At 39.9% G+C, this 20,119-nt stretch overlaps 1 protein-coding gene across 2 annotated transcripts in view; it reads left to right on the top strand.

Annotated features, from left to right (window-relative positions):
- slc6a14 (solute carrier family 6 member 14) overlaps positions 1 to 20,119 on the top strand; it is a 40,874-nt gene that overhangs the window by 12,972 nt on the left and 7,783 nt on the right. For both annotated transcript variants that reach the window (XM_034903263.2, XM_058988999.1), the window contains exons 8-13: positions 2,085 to 2,313; positions 8,071 to 8,196; positions 8,375 to 8,490; positions 10,724 to 10,823; positions 11,209 to 11,318; positions 17,631 to 17,798. In XM_034903263.2, the coding sequence (XP_034759154.2) occupies positions 2,085 to 2,313; positions 8,071 to 8,196; positions 8,375 to 8,490; positions 10,724 to 10,823; positions 11,209 to 11,318; positions 17,631 to 17,798 (849 nt within the window). The remainder of the gene's footprint in view (positions 1 to 2,084; positions 2,314 to 8,070; positions 8,197 to 8,374; positions 8,491 to 10,723; positions 10,824 to 11,208; positions 11,319 to 17,630; positions 17,799 to 20,119) is intronic.

The raw sequence follows: 20,119 nt of genomic DNA on the forward strand, positions 1-20,119 counted from the left end.
GCTTTTGACAAAGTCCTGCATAAAAGATTAATTCTCAAACTGAATGCAGTAGGGATTCAAGGAAATGCATGCACATGGATTAGGGAGTGGTTAACATGTAGAAAACAGAAAGTACTGATTAGAGGAGAAACCTCAAAATGGAGCGAGGTAATCAGTGGTGTACCACAGGGATCAGTATTAGGTCATCTGCTATTCCTAATCTACATTAATGATTTAGATTCTGGTATAGTAAGCAAACTTGTTAAATTTGCAGATGACACAAAAATAGGAGGAGTGGCAAACACTGTTGCAGCAGCAAAGGTCATTCAAAATGATCTAGACAGCATTCAGAACTGGGCAGACACATGGCAAATGACATTTAATAGAGAAAAGTGTAACCTACTGCATGCAGGCAATAAAAATGCGCATTATTATTATTATTATTATTATTTATTTCTTAGCAGACGCCCTTATCCAGGGCGACTTACAATTGTTACAAGATATCACATTATTTTTACATACAATTACCCATTTATACAGTTGCGTTTTTACTGGAGCAATCTAGGTAAAGTACCTTGCTCAAGGGTACAGCAGCAGTGTCCCCCACAAGGGATTGAACCCACGACCCTCCGGTCAGAAGTCCAGAGCCCTAACCACTACTCCACACTGCTGCCCTCATCTAGACAATGTGGGGAAGCTATAAAAAAGGCCAATAAGATGCTCGGATATATTGTGAAAAGTGTCGAATTTAAATCAAGGGAAGTAATGTTAAAACTTTACAATGCATTAGTGAGACCTCATCTAGAATATTGTGTTCAGTTCTGGTCACCTTGTTACAAAAAGGATATAGCTGCTGTAGAAAGCGTGTAAAGAAGAGCGACCAGAATTATCCCGGGTTTAAAAGGCATGTCGTATGCAGACAGGCTAAAATAATTGAATCTATTCAGTCTTGAACAAAGAAGACTACGCAGTGATCTGATTCAAGCATTCAAAATTCTAAAAGGTATTGACAATGTCGACCCAGGCGACTTTTTCGACCTGAAAAAAGAAACAAGGACCAGGGGTCACAAATGGAGATTAGATAAAGGGGCATTCAGAACAGAGAATTGTGAGGGTCTGGAACCAGCTTCCCAGTAATGTTGTTGAAGCTGACACCCTGGGATCCTTCAAGAAGCTGTTTGATGAGATTCTGGGATCACTAACAACCAAATGAGTAACATGGGCCAAATGGCCTCCTCTCGTTTGAAAACTTTCTTATGTTATGTTCTTATGTTTAAATAAGCAAAAGTAGTTGTACTTTTAAACCGATTGTCTTATTTTAATGTTGAATGTTAATTAAACACAATGTTAAATTATTAAGTAAATCTTGATATTTTAACTGGATATATTTACATTAACTTGTAAATGTGTAAAAGTTAGTTGTGTTTAAGATACTATAATTAATTTACATATTAATATCTGTGTTTTAATTTCACCTACCCTAGTTGAATCATAAATATATCTGACATAGAGATATCTCCAATTAATTTTGCGTTGTCTCTAAATTACTTCCTGTTGATTTAAGATATCTGTAATTAATCTGAGATATCTCTATATGAGTTCCTGTTCAACTTGGGATATCTAATTAATTTTGAGTTATTGCCTAAATGATTGTGTTTATATAGTTCTATAATTAATTTGGAGTTATCTCTAAATGACTTCCTGTTCATCTCTCCATTTCTTTTCTTGCTGTTCATTTAAAGATACCTCCTGGTTTGCTGCTGTCAGATTCATCTCTTCTCTTCTTTTCTTTTCTTTTCTTTTCTTGCTGTTCATTTAAAGATACCTCCTGGTTTGCTGCTGTCAGATTCAGCTCTTCTTTTCTTTTCTTTTCTTTTCTTGCTGTTCATTTAAAGATACCTCCTGGTTTGCTGCTGTCAGATTCATCTCTTCTTTTCTTTTCTTTTCTTGCTGTTCATTTAAAGATACCTCCTGGTTTGCTGCTGTCAGATTCATCTCTTCTTTTCTTTTCTTTTCTTTTCTTGCTGTTCATTTAAAGATACCTCCTGGTTTGCTGCTGTCAGATTCAGCTCTCCATTTCTTTTCTTTGTGTTTCTTATTCGAAGGTTTGGAAGGATGCCGCCACTCAGATTTTCTTTTCTCTTTCCACGGCATGGGGAGGCCTCATGGCTCTGTCGTCATACAACAAATTTCACAACAACTGCTACTGGGACGCAATAATTGTCTGTACAACCAACTGTGCGACGAGCATCTTCGCTGGGTTTGCCATCTTCTCTATCCTCGGCCACATTGCTTATGTATCGAATAAGCCAGTTTCAGAGGTAGCGCAGTCAGGTAGGTGTATTATAATGCAGTACTAGCTCATTGCTAATGTATGACTGTTCAGCTAAAACCAAAATCAGTCTGGTTTAGAATGGAATAAAGCAAAATACAGTATAGTGAAATGTCACCATATGAAAATAATATCAGTATTATTCCCAAACTTCTTAAACAATGCTTTACAAAGCTGTTTTTATTACTGTATATATTAAATATTTGAAGCCCACCAATATACAGGTAGGTCTTAATAAACATATGTATGTAGGGTTGAAGCTGTGGGGAGGGATGTGTGGTACAGTTATTGAACTGTAATTACAGTTACCTGTCCATTAGAGGGCACTGTTTGGTTAAATCATGTGGGTTTAACAAGGTAACTGTCTTTAACTGTATGATTGCTCAGTTGGAATTACCTCGTTAACCCTTTCAGGACCAAGCATTTTTCAGTAGGCTGTATTTGACTCTCTTGCTATAAAAATTCATTAAAAATCTATTTTTTACTGTAGCATCTTGGAAATGATGTCCTTTTTTCAGAACACTCTGGGGAACATTATTAAAAAAAACTTCAGAAACTATACAAAACACGATATTTAGGGTTTGGTTTGTTTTTTTTTAGTATTTTTTAGTATGTTTCTGCTTAGAGATGCATGTATAAAAACATGTTACTCTATGTCCCGAGGGACCTTACAATATGAAAGCTTTGTTGAAAAATATAGATTTGGGCAAATTAGAAGACATTGTTTCACCTGATTGCAATGACATAATGCACGTTTATTACGGGAGTGGTTTGCTATAGGACCGGATTTTATACTCAACTTCGAAGTTGTCGAAACTATCGGGTATTAAGCAAATAAAATAAAATAAAATAAAAACACTAAACAACCTGGTATTTTCAAGAAAAAAAAGTACATGCCTCAAGACGCTCCACTTACCTCATCTCGAACACTTGAACACAACACTGAATAACTTAATTAATAATTTACAGTATCAAATATTATTATATGTATTATGCCTATGATCATAATATGTTGTGTTTGTTGCACCCAAACGTTATGTTTAATAAAGCAATACGTATTATTTCTTTTATAGGTACAAACAATAAACTATTTTCTACTCACGGATAGCTTTGCGTGGAGCAATGTCTCTTTCAGTGATGGTAAAGCGTTTCAGATATATTTTCTTTTACTTCTTATCTGTGGTGTCCATGACAAACTTTTTATTTTGAAGTCCGCGGCATGTAGGCTAGTACGGCTCATAAGCTGTGACGTCACCTACTTTCGTTCCAATGTTTCATTTCTTAAAGGCACAGTGCTCCATTACAATGAAACTCATCAAACTCGAGCAAAGCAGATCTAAACAAACTGGAATACTAATAAAGAATGTATGAATCTTTTAATCACAAAAGGGCATTCAAGCCGTGGCTCAACTCACTCTGCCTCTGCTGCATATTGTCATTAACACATTTACACGTAAACACACACAGGCATCCCGGTAATTAATTAATGTAACGGTTAAACACCTACACCAATTCATTTTTGTTTATCAGCAGAATTATACAAATGCTACACACCAACCTTCTTCTCTAACAATGGCTGACATCAAGGCAATTGTGATACTTTTAGAAAGAAGACGACGACGACGCCATCAGTGCTGACGTCCCATTCCCTACACATTCAGACCCCATCAGGACCTAACGCAACTTCCTGATCACCTCCTGGTTGATCGTTTTCGGTTAGATCGTAACACTATAGAATACTTGTGTGATATGATTCGACCTCATCTAATGTCTAGGTATGCACGCAACCTATCTGTGAAGACAAAGGTTTGTGCCGCTTTGGCATTCTATGCAACCGGCTCCTTTCAAACCACAACAGGCGATACAGTGGGAGCGTGCCAGAGCACCATCAACAACGTCATAACATCTGTGACAGATGTGCTGGTGGTGCTTCTGACCAATTCATTAAGTTTCCACCTGTTTAAAGCCATCACCAAGTAAAACAACAATTCTATAGTGTAGCAGGGTTCCCTAGTATAATAGGGGCACTTGATTGCACTCATATAGCAATCAAGTCCCCTGGGGAACATGCATATGCATATCTGAACTGAAAGCGTTTCCACTCCCTCAACGTGCAAATGAAACATCAGATTGCAAAATCACCAGCGTCGTGTCACGTTTCCTGGGCTTACGCCATGACTCCTCTGCGGCAAAGTCCCCTCGAAGCATTTGGCAGAGAGGGACGCCTGGGCACAGGTCACCTCATTGGTAAGTGCATGTGTGTTAAATACTTTATACATCATGCTATATCAGTACTGTACTGTTATGTAATACGTGCAGTAACTGCAAAAACTCAAGTGTTCTGGAATCAGACTAACACTGTCTAAGTGTGTACCAAGTTTCAAGCACTAGGCTTTTTAGGTTCACATGCAGCACCTATGCAGACATGCACTACACATGGTTTTGTCATGAGTAAGATGTCATCTAGAATATTGTGTTCTGTTTTGGTCACCTCGTTACAAAAAGGATATTGCTGCTTTAGAAAGAGTGCAAAGAAGAGCGACCAGAATTATCCCGGCTTTAAAAGGTATGTCGTATGCAAACAGGCTAAAATAATTGAATCTATTCAGTCTTGAACAAAGAAGACTGCGTGGTGATCTGATTCAAGCATTCAAAACTCCAAAAGGTATTGACAGTGTCGACCCAGGGGACTTTTTCAACCTGAAAAAAGAAACAAGGACCAGGGGTCACAAATGGAGATTAGATAAAGGGGCATTCAGAACAGAAAATAGGAGGCACTTTTTTACACATAGAATTGTGAGGGTCTGGAACCAACTCCCCAGTAATATTGTTGAAGCTGACCCTGGGATTCTTCAAGAAGCTGCTTGATGAGATTCTGGGATCAATAAGCTACTAACAACCAAACAAGCAAGATGGGCCGAATGGCCTCCTCTTGTTTGTAAACTTTCTTATGTTCTTCTGTTCTTAAACACGTGTGCAGTTCTGCGAGTGTCAAACATAGGCTCTTTGTACAGATAAGACCCTTCCACCAAGTCTGACAGGGCTACTGGGTCTATAAGAGCCCGACACCGCTCCCATTCAACTCTATAGCAAAGTGAAACCATGTATACAATGCCCTCAGGATCTGAATGTTCCAGGAGACACATTCGGCACAGAGTATCAGGGTGACGTGTACAGTGCCGTGAAAAGTATTTGCCCCCTGTCTGATTTTCTGCATTTTTGCAAATTTTTGACACTGAATGTTATCAGATCTTCAACCAAAACCTAATATTAAATAAACGGGACCCGGAGTGAACAAATAACACAAAAATGTGATACATTTTTCATTTATTTTTTAAAGAAAGTTATGCAACACCCAATGCCCCCGTGTGAAAAAGTAATCACCCCCTTAGACTCAATAACTGGTTACGGCAGCAATAACTACAACCAAACGCTTCCTGTAGTTATTGATTAGTCTCTCACAGCGCCGTGGAGGAATTTTGGCCCACTCCTCCATGCAGAACTGCTTCAACTCAGTGACATTTGTCGGTTTTCGAGCATGAACTGCTCGTTTCAGGTCTTGCAACAACATCTCAACGGGAATTAGGTCTGGACTTTCCAAAATTTTAAATTTCTTGTTCTTCAACCATTCTGATGTAGACTTGCTTGTGTGTTTCGGATCATTGTCTTGCTGCATGACCCAGCTGCGCTTCAGCTTCAGCTCACGGACGGATGGCCTGACATTCTCCTGTAGAATTCTCTGATACAGAGCAGAATTCATGGTTCCTTCAATGATGGCAAGGCGTTCAGGTCCTGATGCAGCAAAGCATCCCCAAACCATGACACTACCACCACCATGCTTGACCACTGGTATGAGGTTCTTACTGTGGAATGCAGTGTTTGGTTTTCGCCAGACATAACAGGGTCCATGTCGGCCAAAAAGTTCCACTTTTGACTCATCTGTCCATAAAACATTGTTCCAGAACTCTTGAGGATCATCCAGGTGCTTTTTGGCAAACTACTCTGCCATGAATCCCATTTTTGCTCAGTGTCTTTCTGATGGTGGAGTCATGAACACTGACCTTAGCCGAGACGAGAGAGGCCTGCAGATCCCTGGATGTTGCTCTAGGGTTCTTTGTGACTTTCTAGACGATTTTACACCTTGCTCTTGGTGAGATTTTGGCAGGACGGCCACTCCTGGGAAGATTCACTACTGTCCCAAACTTTCTCCATTTGGACAATATGGCTCTGACTATGGCTCGGTGGAGCCCCAGAGCCTTAGAAATGGCTTTGTAACCCTTTCCAGACTGATAGGCATCAACAATTTTTTCTGGAGGTCTTCAGGAATTTCTTTTGTTCGTGGCATGATGTGCCTCTATAACCTGTGTGCTGACAACTTCACTCTGATGGTAAGGGCCAAAGTTAGTCAGATTTATATTGGGCAGGGTTGGCCCAAATAAGGCATGGTTGTTAACCAAAGTACTCAAACAGCTGATCCTAATTATCCCTTTAATTGGGCTGAGTTAACTAGGGGGGGCAATAACTTTTTTCACACCTGAAGATTGCATGTTTGATTACCTTGCACACCAAACAAATGAAAGAAGCACCAAACTTTGGTGTCATTTTTTCTCTCAGACTCCCTCTATATACTAGTACAACCCACAAAAAAATCTGACCAAATACAATGTGAAAAATGTGCAAAAATGCAGAAAATCAGACAGAGGGCAAATACTTTTTCACGGCACTGTATATAATAAATCTAAAAGCTCAAGTGCCAGACTCTCTTGGTTGCCATGCAGGAGGTATGCTTAGACAGCTGTCAATTAAATGTAGGCTTTTTTTCTATGCAATCTATGCAATTTTCAGATCTATGCAATCCTAGGGTGTAGAGCCACTATTCCAGACGTGAAGGTTCTCAATCTCGATTTTCAGAAGGATCCGTTCACGGGAACGTACATTACATCCCAAAACGTTGACCTAGGAAGTGCGTAAAATTAGCACTTTCAGCTGGTTAGCACCCATTGGTTTTTTCAACATTTCTCAGGCTAGGAATATCGTAGGAAGCTCAAACACTTCTGAACTAGGCACAACCTTCTCGACAAGTCCGGTCCAAAAAGTCTTAACTTTTGGTTTGACCCTTCGCCAAAAAATGCATCCAACTTCCTAAAAGTTTTCATACCAGTGTGTGTTTTGGGGCTGAAAAGGTAATTTTTTGAAGCGGGTGGCGCAGCCAAAAAACAAGATGCCACATTGTCCCCCAATGTCGAAATACAAAATTTGGTGTTCCTACAACTTACCCTTCATAACTAAAAGCTGTAAATATTCCGCCATCTTGTATGACAAGTTACATGACAAGCTACGTCACTTAAACCTGCTTCACCATTGGTTGACACCCTCATGACTAATCGGTCTCAGTCAGTCTTGGTTGACAACCGCCGCACACAGACTGGTCATATCTGAACGAAACTGAGTCTGAAAAAGATTAAATATGTTCAGTCTTCAAATCTGAAGACATCCCGACTGAAATCTGCATAATCTTGGTTTTAAGGGCAAGCACACTGATACGATTCATCCAGACTCGTACGGCCAGATGGGATGGCTTGAGTTGGGCTGTGTGTGGGTTTAAAAGTACAAAAGCTAAAATTCTGAAATTCAGATGCTGTTCCCAACAACCCCAGGATGCACTATGTTAATTTCAGAATTACGACATGATGTTTGTTTTTTTTTAAACTGTCATCAATTAGGTCATAGCAAGGTGCTGTATTTGTTTTTTTGTGCAGGTTTCGGTTTGGCCTTCATTGCATACCCAGAAGCCCTTTCCCAGCTGCCGGTGTCCCCCTTGTGGGCTGTGCTCTTCTTCTTCATGCAGATAACGCTGGGTCTCGACTCCATGTTTGCCTTTATAGGTGAGCTATCAGACTTTCATTGAAGAAGAAATAATCCTTCTTGACTTACCATTGGTAACTCTTTAGTTGATGTAGTTAATGTACCTGTATTGTAGTGTATCCAGATTGTTTTAACACTGGCTTAATGTTATAGAAGTAGATGTAGGTAATACTAATAATAGTTGTATTTTGTTCACAGAAACTATCAAAACAACCCTGCAAGATGAGTTCCCCCAGTTAAGATCTAAGGGAATTCACGTGACAATTGCTCTCTGTACCATGTGCTTTCTTCTTGGACTCCCCTGTGTCACTAGGGTAGGTACTGTATAGAAACCTATGTGCCTGATTTATTAACCCTGCAGTCTCAATGCTCTGGAGCAGGTGTGGGCTTGTTTGGATCTCTGTGGTCTGGACTTGAATGATCTGCTGTCAAACCCAATGCTTCTCAACCAGAGGAACGTGTCAAGCTTTCTAGGGGGGTGCGGTGAGCATTCTTATAATACAGTAATTATAGTTATAATACAAAAATAAAAATACAAATTGTGTGCATAAGTCTAACAGTGAATTTTGTTTTTATTTTTCCTATGATACCAGTTCTTATTCTGAAAAACCACACTTTAAAAAGCAGAGACCGAATCATTGATGATTTTGTGTTTAAGAATTAGTGACAGTTCATTTCCCACCGCATTGTACTCTTCAGTACATAATGAATGGTTTGTGATGCTTTAAAAACAAAACGATTCTACAGGTGCTGCTTCTTCATCCTAATAAAGAAAATAAATTGGATTTCCCTTTGATGGCACTGCAGATGAACTTCGTCCTCAGTGTGTTGTCTGTGGTGATGTGCTGGCTAATGACTATTAAAAACAAAAGTGAAACATGTGTTTTTAAAAGTTTGTAGCGATTTTGGTAATATTTTCTTTGGAGAAATTAATGTCATGTTCATCAAAATGTATTTATTTATTGCATATATGTAGCGCTTTTTATACAAAAGTATCGCAAAACAGTGTACAGTACATAGCAGAAAAAAAGAACAAACCACAATATATTTGTATAGCATGTCACACACACAACTGCCACAATCAGACCATTTAAATAACAGATTTAATTAACAGTATACACATAATAATACAAAAGCAGCAATTTTAAAGTTACATTAAAACCCACTAAGATGAGAAAGCTGTTTTATAAAAGTGTGTTTTCAGTCTTGACTTGAAAACTGTAACGGTCCCAGCTTCCCTGACAAACGAAGCTAGAGCATTCCACAATTTCGGAGCTCTACAAAAAAAAGCCCTACCTCCCGTGTTGCTTTTGTTGACCCTAGGAATAACTAGAATAACAGTAACTCCTGCAAATAACTGGGTGCTAACAAGCTGCAAGCGGGATACCACACGTTCTGGGACACCAGAAAAAAGTGCATTACAATAATCAATTCTAGATGAAACAATGGCATGCATTAGTTTCTTGGCATCACTTACGGAAATAATTGGTCTAAATAATTGGTCTCAAATGGTAAAAAGATACTTTAGTAACTTCCCTAATATGATTCTCAATTGATAGATCAGGATCAATGATGACCCCCATACTTAATTTCTAGGTCAAGTTTGGATGAGAGACTGCAAGTTATGTGACAGCCAATGCTTGATGTCTGTAAGGTAAATAGCTAATAACACCCAGGCAGAAGAAATTCCTGGCTTTAGGGAGAAATATAGCTGAGTATCATCAGCATAGCAAAGTTCACTCTGTGTCTGCGGATAATGTCACCTAATGGAAGCATATATAATGAAAACAGCAAGGGACCTAGAATGGAGCCCTGAGGAACACCACAGATAATGCCGATTTTACCTCCCCAATACAGACACACTGAAACCTATCAGAATGATAAGATTTGAACCAGGATAGGACAAGGCCAGACAGTCCTACTGTGCTTTCAAGTTGATTCAGTAGATCAAGAAGAATTAAAACTGATGGAAAGCCCGAGTCAGAGCTTATCAGCAGATCATTTGCAACTCAGACAAGGGCCGTCTCAGTGCAGCACGAGAACCAGACTGAAACTTCTCAAATATACCATTAAGAGTTAGACATTTTTGTAACTGAATTGCAACAACTCTGTCTAGAACCTTATCTAAGAATGAACCTCGGTTTTATGTCTCATCCAAAGGACAGAGCACAAGGAGGTAAAGTAACTTGCTCAGGGTCACACACAGAGTCAGTGGCTGAGTCGGGATTTGAACCGGGAACCTCTTATTGTCAAGCCTTTTTCTTTAACCACTGGACCACCAAGCCTCCTTTATTGTGGTTCCATATGCGGAAGCATGGCATGGGTAAATTAGGGCTGACCATAAAAAGGAAAATGGTGTAAAGTGGTTGATTTGTGGTACAAATATATCTGGCTACTCTTTCCGATTGTGTTCCTTGATTTACCCGATTTACTGTTACTCACGTTTTTTTTCCAGTGTGAAATGCTGCACTATAAGAGGGGGAAGCAGCTTGTGTGTTTGGATGAAAGGTAAAGACTAAAGTAACACTCATCTCTTTTCTGTTTCAGGCTGGAATTTATTGGGTGAATTTTATTGATCATTTCTGTGCAGGGTGGGCCGTTCTCATTGCTGCAGTACTGGAACTCATAGGAATCAGCTACCTCTATGGTAAGTGTCAGTCTCTTACTGTATACTGCAGCTTCATAGGAATATACCCAAGCCGCTTAGAAAGAGGCGTATCACATTTATACCTCTTCCATCCAGTACAAAGTTATTCTCTGATTCTTTTGGTCTGTTTTGATCCTGCAGTTGGCGGTTTGATTAGTTCAAATGGCTGCCATACAGTTTCATGTCTTTGCTGAAGTCTGGCATGAATGAGCTCCAGGTGCCACTGCATTAGGGCTCCCTTCCTGTTGCTCTGTCATATCTGCTGAAGAAACAGGAAAGGCCCATTTATAGAGCTGCACCAGAGTAAACCACTGAGGGGCTGCCTCTCAGTACTACCAGTCCATTGATATTCTGTGCTGTTTTTTTTCACTGGTGATTTCTTCAGGTGGGAACCGATTCATTAAAGACATTGAAATGATGATTGGAAAGAAACAGCGCCCCTTCTGGTGGTTTTGGAAGGCCTGTTGGTTTGTGTTATCGCCGGGTTTGCTTTTGGTGAGTACTGGGGTCAAGTTATTTTATACAGTTGTCTATTTATCTTACTTTTAAATGTTAAGTTAATATTATCTTTTGGAATTCACATTTACATGAAACATTCCTTCAGGGTTTATTCAGGTTAAACCGTCACAATACTGCAAAGGGGAATTATTAACCAAAGAGGGCAAAGGCAGAACAGGGAAGGATTTATTTTTCTTTAAGCCTCTGGTCTGTTACCGTGGAAACCATTCCATAACTGGAGACTTGCCCTAATTCTAGGTTACAAGGCCCAGTCCCCTTCACTATATCCATATGGTATAAACAACGGCAAGTGTTAAATAGGTAAAATAAAATAACTGTTTCGAGTGCCATTCGGTACAAGAAGCTGTGGATTATTTTCTTAGCAATTCAACACTATGAGTTGTTAATGCCACTTAAAATTTTTCATCCAAATTGATACGTGTTCAATAATGAGGTTCAATTGTTAATTTGGTCATTGGATTTTGCTTTTGCTCTTTTTTGTTACGCGTAGTTCAAACAGTTGTGGGAATGTTGTCATGAGTTCCTGAGAGTTTGAGTTTGAAATCCTACTTACACAGACAAAAGTGTCTGTTGTAAATAAAGATAGTAGCAAGGACTATGTTTTAGATGTAGATCATGAAAGTGGCATTACAACATTAAAAATGCAAAAAACAAAGTAATGTGAACCAGGAACAGAGAGAGTTATTGATGAAGCCCTAAATATCATTGCCAGCGGTTTTTGAGAAATACTCGAAAGTGGGCTGTATCCTTGTTTAAATAACGGTTAAACTAAAGTAAATGCAAAACCTATATGAAATGCTAAACTGAAATGCAAGCCCTTTTCTAAGTGTTAGGTTTGAAATGTGTAATACTGTAATTAACGAATTGTTGAAATGATTGTTGCGTAATATAATGATATTGCTTTGCTTACCTCGTCTGATGAACTCCACACAGTGTGAACTGGTCTCCATGTTGCTTGGTCAGGAGGAATAAACTAATCTCTTACCCAGAGATCATTGATGTAATTTTTTTGCGGTGCCAAAGCCCATGTCACTTCCTCAATAAAAGCCCACGTCACCGCCAATCATTGTCCAAATTACTCCTGCATTCGCTTGGGTACGGAGGTAATAGGCGCTTGCGTTTTTGTTCATTGTCTTATTTTATCAAAGTGTATATATATATATATATATATATATATATATATATATATATATATATATAGCCCTTGTAGCTTTCAGTTAAGTTATGTAACAGCCCCTTCCACTCCAGTGGTTAGTGTCTTAGGGTTCTAGCATGGCCAGACAAAGACGGTCATCCTCTTTAAACACAAGATCAACTGCAGCACTAGATGGCAAATAGTTTTACCAGCTATTTCAATGCTCTGACAAGGGCGCAGTCATCTTTCCCTGGGCTAGTGGTTCAGTAAGCTTCACTGCACAGCGGGAGGAGGAAAAAAAGGATTTTCTGCCGACACTGATCAGCGGCCACGTCCAGTGGATTAAGGTATGAAGGTTTTTCTATTCACAGGTACGGTAGCCGTTAACTTGATGACAGTGGTACCACAACAAACACAGTAACAGGTGATCAGCTGTACTCTCGGCATGCAGTGAACGTCCTGGATGACGACACTGACTCCTGTCCAGATGAGGTTGCGCTCAAATACAGCATTGGTACATACACAACGTATGTAACAATGCTGATGCTGTGGGAGGGTTTCACCGTCTTCTGAATGTCAAGGGGTCCTGAGGGGACAATTCCTGTAGCATCTAATGATGCAGAGGATAAGGAAACCTCTAAAGGGTTCCCCTTCTATGAGGTGGTCTGGAGACCCAACGGGCTGTGTGGAGAAATCACCTGCATATAGGGTGATGCTGGGATGAGAAGGTTTCACCTCTTGCAACTTAAAGACCCAGACTTAAACAGGTACCAGACCCAAATAGGTGAGTATGGGTCTCGTACCAGTAAATAAATAACAACATTATAGGAGGGAGTCTGGAGACCTAATGGGCTAGAGATCTGCCTGTCCTCTGGTAAGTCACCTTATGAGAGTGTCTGCCAAATGAAATATAAAATAATAAAACAGTGTGGCAGGGCAACACACTGCCCCTCAAAAGTGTTGGAGTTGTGTGTTTTGGTGGTGGTTGGCAGGGATGGGGTTAATTCCTATCCCTGCCAAATACATGTGAGAATGTGACTGTTCCCAAATGAGATAATTAGTGTTAATTGGGAACAGCCACAGAGAATAAAATGAGAGCTTGAAGCTCGATTTAGAGAGACCACCAGGGAGCTGGAACAAACGAAAAGGCTGTGAAAAAGGAAAAAAGGCTGTGTGTGAATCCTGAGTAAAGGTACTGTGTGAACCTTTTTGATGTAAATGTGTGTGACTGGTAAACAGCTTAGCTGTCCGGTGGTGTTCAAGGCTGGGTAAACAGCTTAGCTGTCCGGTGGTGTTCAAGGCTGGGTAAACAGCTTAGCTGTCCGGTGGTGTTCAAGGCTGGGTAAACAGCTTAGCTGTCCGGTGGTGTTCAAGGCTGGGTAAACAGCTTAGCTGTCTGGTGGTGTTCAAGGTTAAAAGAGTGTTTTTGTTGGGTAAACAGCTTAGCCGTCCCAACCCTTTAGTTAAGAAAAGCTGTGTTTAGTCTAGGTCTACAAGCGGAGATAGGCTTTTGTTTTTGTTTTGTTTGTTTCAAGTTCTGTATATAATAAAAAGCACACGAAAGCGCTTTAAAAAGTACTGTTCTGTGTCTGCTTTAAAAGGGCGCAAATGAGCCTTGAACAAGGAAGATCATTCACAATAGTTAAATAATTTCATACAGATATGCTGATGCTGTTAAGAAAGGATTGTCATCCCCTTAACTTTAATGGCCAAACATATACAGTGCTCCCCCTTTATAACGCTGTAGTTAAGAGGCTGTGCTATTTGTGTTCCGCCCCTCTCAAGTGAATCCCTAGTAGCAACAGTAGAAAGGATCCCCTGTTCCATAGGAGGGAGGTGTGACAACTGATCTATACTGCTCTGCAGCTGTGAGAGGTGCTTTCCCCAGTGTGGGATCCTTAACCCAACAATTGCCTTTTAGGCATTAGCGATTCTACTTCCCTTTGGAAGGCAAGCCACTTCCAGCAGGGCCAGGGATGTGGATATTTCTATTGCCATAATAATGAAATAAGTAGGTTTACTTCCTGATATTCGTACCTCTACCCCACTTTCTACAAAGCGGGCAAAATATACATTCACCCCAACGGCCTGACTCGGCTACCCCACAAGATAACACTGAAAACAGTTTACACCAGGTCTGCACACTGAGAACTGGTTACACACAAAGTTTTACAAGAGATTCAATCCATGCTCTCATCCTTCCAAGGAATCCATTCCAAGTATTAAAAAAAAAATGAGGAGAGGAGTACAGTAATACCTTTGTTCTCCATCAGGACCTGCCAAGACCAGCTCAAGGGCTCTTTGCTCTTTGCTCTATAGTTGAAGTATTCACCAAGTATAAGAACATAAGAAAGTTTACAAACGAGAGGAGGCCATTCAGCCCATCTTGCTCGTTTGGTTGTTAATAGCTTATTAATCCCAGAATCTCATCAAGCAGCTTCTTGAAGGATCCCAGGGTGTCAGCTTCAACAACATTACTGGGGAGTTGGTTCCAGACCCTCACAATTCTCTGTGTAAAAAAGTGCCTCCTATTTTCTGTTCTGAATGCCCCTTTATCTAATCTCCATTTGTGACCCCTGGTCCTTATTTCTTTTTTCAGGTCAAAGAAGTCCCCTGGGTCGACATTGTCTATACCTTTTAGAATTTTGAATGCTTGAATCAGATCACAGTGTAGTCTTCTTTGTTCAAGACTGAATAGATTCAATTCTTTGAGCCTGTCTGCATACGACATGCCTTTTAAACCCGGGATAATTCTGGTATAGATGAAGTACATTCACAAGGCATAGACATATATCAGATTCACCAAGTATAGATGAAGTACATTCACAAGGCATAGACATACATCAGATTGACCAAGTATAGATGAAGTACATTCACAAGGCATAGACATACATCAGACATCTTTTGAGGACAAGCTTGTCTCTATCGAAAAAAAAATGTAGAGCCCATCAATAAGACTCGTTAATTTTGTCTTCCAGGACAGAGGCTTTTTGGTCTAATGGGAAATATTGCTTCTCCACAGCCTATTCTCGGCATTTCCATGAATCCAGTTCTATAAACTTGCTGTAAGAGTGTATCTTAGAGTGTATTTCAAATAGGACATCAGCTGTCAAGCCTTCTAGATAGGGGCCAGGCCAACAGCACATTGTTGCAGCAGTCTCTGGACTGGCAGCAGTAAGCTCCTTGGTTAGAAGCAACACCACAGGTGACACACATAGGGGTGTCCCTTTTTTCTTTTAAATAAATCTTCACAGTTTCACTCAACATCAGGCTTTCTTTGGGAGCAACAACAGGAACCACAAGGTGACAACTTTCAAGGAGCAGATTAATCAGAGAAATAGTCATTACAGCTAACACCTTCACTAAGATCATCCTGATTTCCAGCAATCTGCCGGGCACTGAAAACCATTTGCCCAATTAAAACAAGGGCATACTTCAATCAATAAGCACCACAATCCAGACAACCTGCTTGCTGGACTCAAGAATAGCATCCCGGATATACTCGGCACGGAGGGTACCCCACGAGTAACAGATCTGTCACATGTGCTACAGGGCGTATTCAACTACTAGTTTACAAGAGGATTTTTTTCTCACTACACAGGAACACCATCTAACACTTTAATCGCTCCAGTTTTCAGCGTGGATCAGCAGTGGCACACAATTCAATCCATTTTTTTGTCGGCTGGCATATGTAGGCATCCTCATCCCTGAGAATAGGCCAACTATATTTGGATAGTAAATTGTGAGGGAGTCAGTCTTGTTCTTAGCTCCTCACTGGGTCTAAAGGTTTTGGATTTCTGAGATCCTGGAAATAGCTCTGCATCTACAGTGAAGCAGTGATCTGCTGTCCAGAACAACAGAACGATGTTTCCACAATACTTTGCAGTTGATGACAGCTGCCTGAAGATTGAATAGTAACTACTAAAGAGCTATAGTTATCTGAACAAGTACAACCTCTACTTGGTGAAAATCAATAAATAAACACATTTTAAATTAAAAGCAGATGAATGGAAAGAAGTCATCCTCGGGTGCACCACTTGGAGTCTTTCAATCTACATTTATTATCATGCCTCAGCTACCTGTTTCACATGGGTTCTACCTACCCTCCATTAATGTTCATATTGCTGCAATCTCCAACATGCTACCTGGCTGGGAATGTCACGCTGTAGGTCCCATCCTAGGGTGTCTAGAGTGTTTGATGGGGCTACCACCTGAGACCCAAAGGAAACACATCGAGCCTCAGGCCATATTTAACTATTTAGGTTACCACAATTCAGACCCTGGCCACAGGAAATAAAAATGTCACTGCATTTCTAGTGACTGCGATGTCAGTAGAGGGATCTCAAAACCAGGGCAGAACTGTCTCCAAACAGACACATTTGATCTGCATCTCATTCTGCATCAAGTTCTGTTACAGCCTTGGAAGGAAACTATCTTCAGTATCCATTAAAATCCACAGGGTAAGGTCAGTTGACATAGGGGCAAAACTAAAATATGCCCAATACAGGACATCTGCCACTGCTACCTGGGCCTCCTCTGAATGTGTTAGCGTTACAACTTTAATAAGTCTTGTTTTCAGCCTGCTTTACTCTATGTTTTCTGTGTCTTCCTCTAGTAACTTCTACAAACCACCCTATTGCTCAATGCTTTGGTATAGGTTCACTCTGTGTGGAGTTCATCAGAAGAGGTAAGAAGATGAAGATTACCTGTAATATGGTTTCTTCGTAGGATGATGAACTCCACACACCTATATCACACCCTCCTTTCCCCTCTTTACTGTTCTTATTTTCAAAATTTGGACAATGATTGGTGGTGACGTGGGCTTTTATGGAGGAAGTGACATGGGCTTTGGTGCAGAGAAAGATTATATCAATGATCTCTGGGTAAGAGATCAGTTTATTCCTCCTGACCAAGCAACATGGAGACCAGGTGTTCGCACTGTGTGGAGTTCATCATCCTATATGGAAGAAATCGTATTCCAGGTTATCTTTGTCTTCTGTTGAATTGTTCTGACTGTGGTTTTGTTGACGACGCAACAGTTTTCTGTAGATTCTACATGACGAAGGACGTTAGTCATCAGTGTTATTAGTTATTAGCAGGTGGAGGTTGAATTTATGAAGGCTGTTTTCTTGACGTGGTATCTCTGTAAACAGGCAGTCCTGATCTGGTCCCTGGTGACCTTCACCTCGCCCTCATATGGGACAGTGCAGTACCCGACCTGGGGGGTGGCCATGGGCTGGTGCATGATTGCCTTCATACTGGTCTGGATTCCCATCGTTGCTGTTGTTAAGATTGTCAAAGCTGAAGGCAACTTGTGCCAGGTAAGTTCTTTAACATGTTTCAGTTTTGGGGATGTATGTTTACTGGCATATTTCAATTATGGTTTATGTAGTCATACAGAAAGAAAAAAAAACATGCCTAATGTCTTTCTCAATGTCTTCAAGCTTCGTATTAGCACCAGCTATATTATCACTTCTTTTGTTCATATTTTATACTTCATTGTGGACTATGCTGTAGATCTCAGAAGTTGACAGCCACTCAAATGCCCCCAAACAGACCATGTGGCCTACAACAAAGGTACCAGGATGCAGCAGCTGATGTGTAGGACATTATTTGAAATATTTGCATAATCAAAAAAAAAAAAAGTAGTGAAAAATAAAAACAGTTGGTATTAAAATTGCAGTATTCAATTTATGTAAATGCTACATAATAGCCGGGTTTGTGTGCTACAAATAAGTATTTCATTGGTATGCAATTACCCATCTATAGAATTTCAGTTCCCAGCAATAGATACTGTATGCAACAATGAAATGTAATCATATGAAAATGACAAGATATCAGTATTATTCCTGCCCTAGCCCAGTGTTGGGCACGTCACTGAAAAAAAAAGTCACGTTACTTAACGTAATATACACAAATGAATTTTTCAGATACATGTGTGTGTATGTATGCATATATATATATATATATATATATATATATATATATATATATATATATATATATATATATATATATATATATATATATGTATTGTAGCCGATACCTCTGTACAAAAGAGCCGGCTCCATTGCAAGGAGCGTATATCGGGCTTATGTCTTTGTGTGTGATTACCTCACCTACCAGCCCTGCTGATGCCTTCCCCTATATATACATACATCAAATACACTTTAGTGTTTTTTCGTATCCATGCAATTTGAGTTCTTCAAAGCATAAATTGTCCAACTGTTTCAAACATTTTGTTTATAAATCTAAATAGTCCTTGTTGTATTGCATCAAAAGGAGCTTAGGTTACTGAAGAAGCTGTTTATTTACCTGTCGGGACCTCTGATATGACTTCATTAAGCTCCCAATGAAAGCTGTTGTGTTCAGGATATCTATATGTTAAAGGAATACAGCAGTTATGTCTTTAAGGACTGCTGTAAGACGAGTTGCTATTGTTTCCAGTTTGATGGCATGTCATGCTGACTGAAAATACAATAAAGACCACACATTTACAGTTACAACTGAACTGAAACTAACCCTGCCCTAACCCTAAAAAAAAAATAAAAGACCAACAATGTAGGTGTACAACAGTGACAAGGTAACGAGACAAGCTCTTATTTTTTGCAACTAATTGTCCTGGATGGCTTGAGTGGTGCGTGTGGGTGGTGATGTCAGGTCCAGGAAGCAGTACAAAAAACAAAGGTAGCTGCGGGAAAAACTGCGCTGCTGCGCATGTATTTATTAAAGAAGTTAAACACAACACAAACACTGACACTAAAGCAAAGGGCACATTGGCCAAAGAAAAAAAACACGAACAATAACAATTATTTCTCCCATGAATACCTTGTTCTCTGGCTGGTAGCATTCGCTCTTACTCCTTAATTCTCTCCTAAACTCTGGGTGGGTCTTTTATACTGTGGCTGGAGCCTTAATTACCCATGAAATAATTACCTTATTAAGGCTTCAGCCACATTCCCACAAGCTATTTAGATTCATCCCCATCCATGCCAGCTACACTTTACGAGACCGGCTTTTCACTGGTCTCAAACAATAAATAACAAAGTCGGACGGCTTTCATCCGTCCACACACAAACACTATATATATATATATATATATATATATATATATATATATATATATAATATAATATAAAAGGGGCAGGCACCTTGCCACACTCCCAGCTCCCAGCTCCCATTAAAATTTGTACGCGTTACATTACCTTGTTATTGACTAAAGTAATATTACAGTAATGCATTACTTAATTAACGTGTTACCCCAACTCTGCTGAATCCACAATGCTTTACAGTTGTCTTTTTGTCAAGTATTTGTTAGATCAGGAAACTACAAATATATGTTCAACATACCTATAGCATATTATGGCATGGCAGCTTGGTGGTCCAGGGGTTAAAGACAGGGTCTTGTTAGCAGGAAGCTCCAGGTTCAATCCCAGCTCAGCCTCTGACTCGCTGTGTGCGACCCTGAGCAAGTCACTTAACCTCCTTGTGCTCAGTTCTTCAGGTGAGACATAAAACATCCTATTGTGATGCATAGTTCACCCCCAAGTCACTTATATATAAGGATTTTTATATGGCAAATCTAATGCATTATGCTTGTCAGGCTTAAAACAACAGACTTTTGGTGTGCACCAAAGACATT

The sequence above is a fragment of the Acipenser ruthenus genome, chromosome 16 (assembly GCF_902713425.1).
Source record: "Acipenser ruthenus chromosome 16, fAciRut3.2 maternal haplotype, whole genome shotgun sequence".
NCBI classification, from domain to species: Eukaryota; Metazoa; Chordata; class Actinopteri; order Acipenseriformes; family Acipenseridae; genus Acipenser; species Acipenser ruthenus.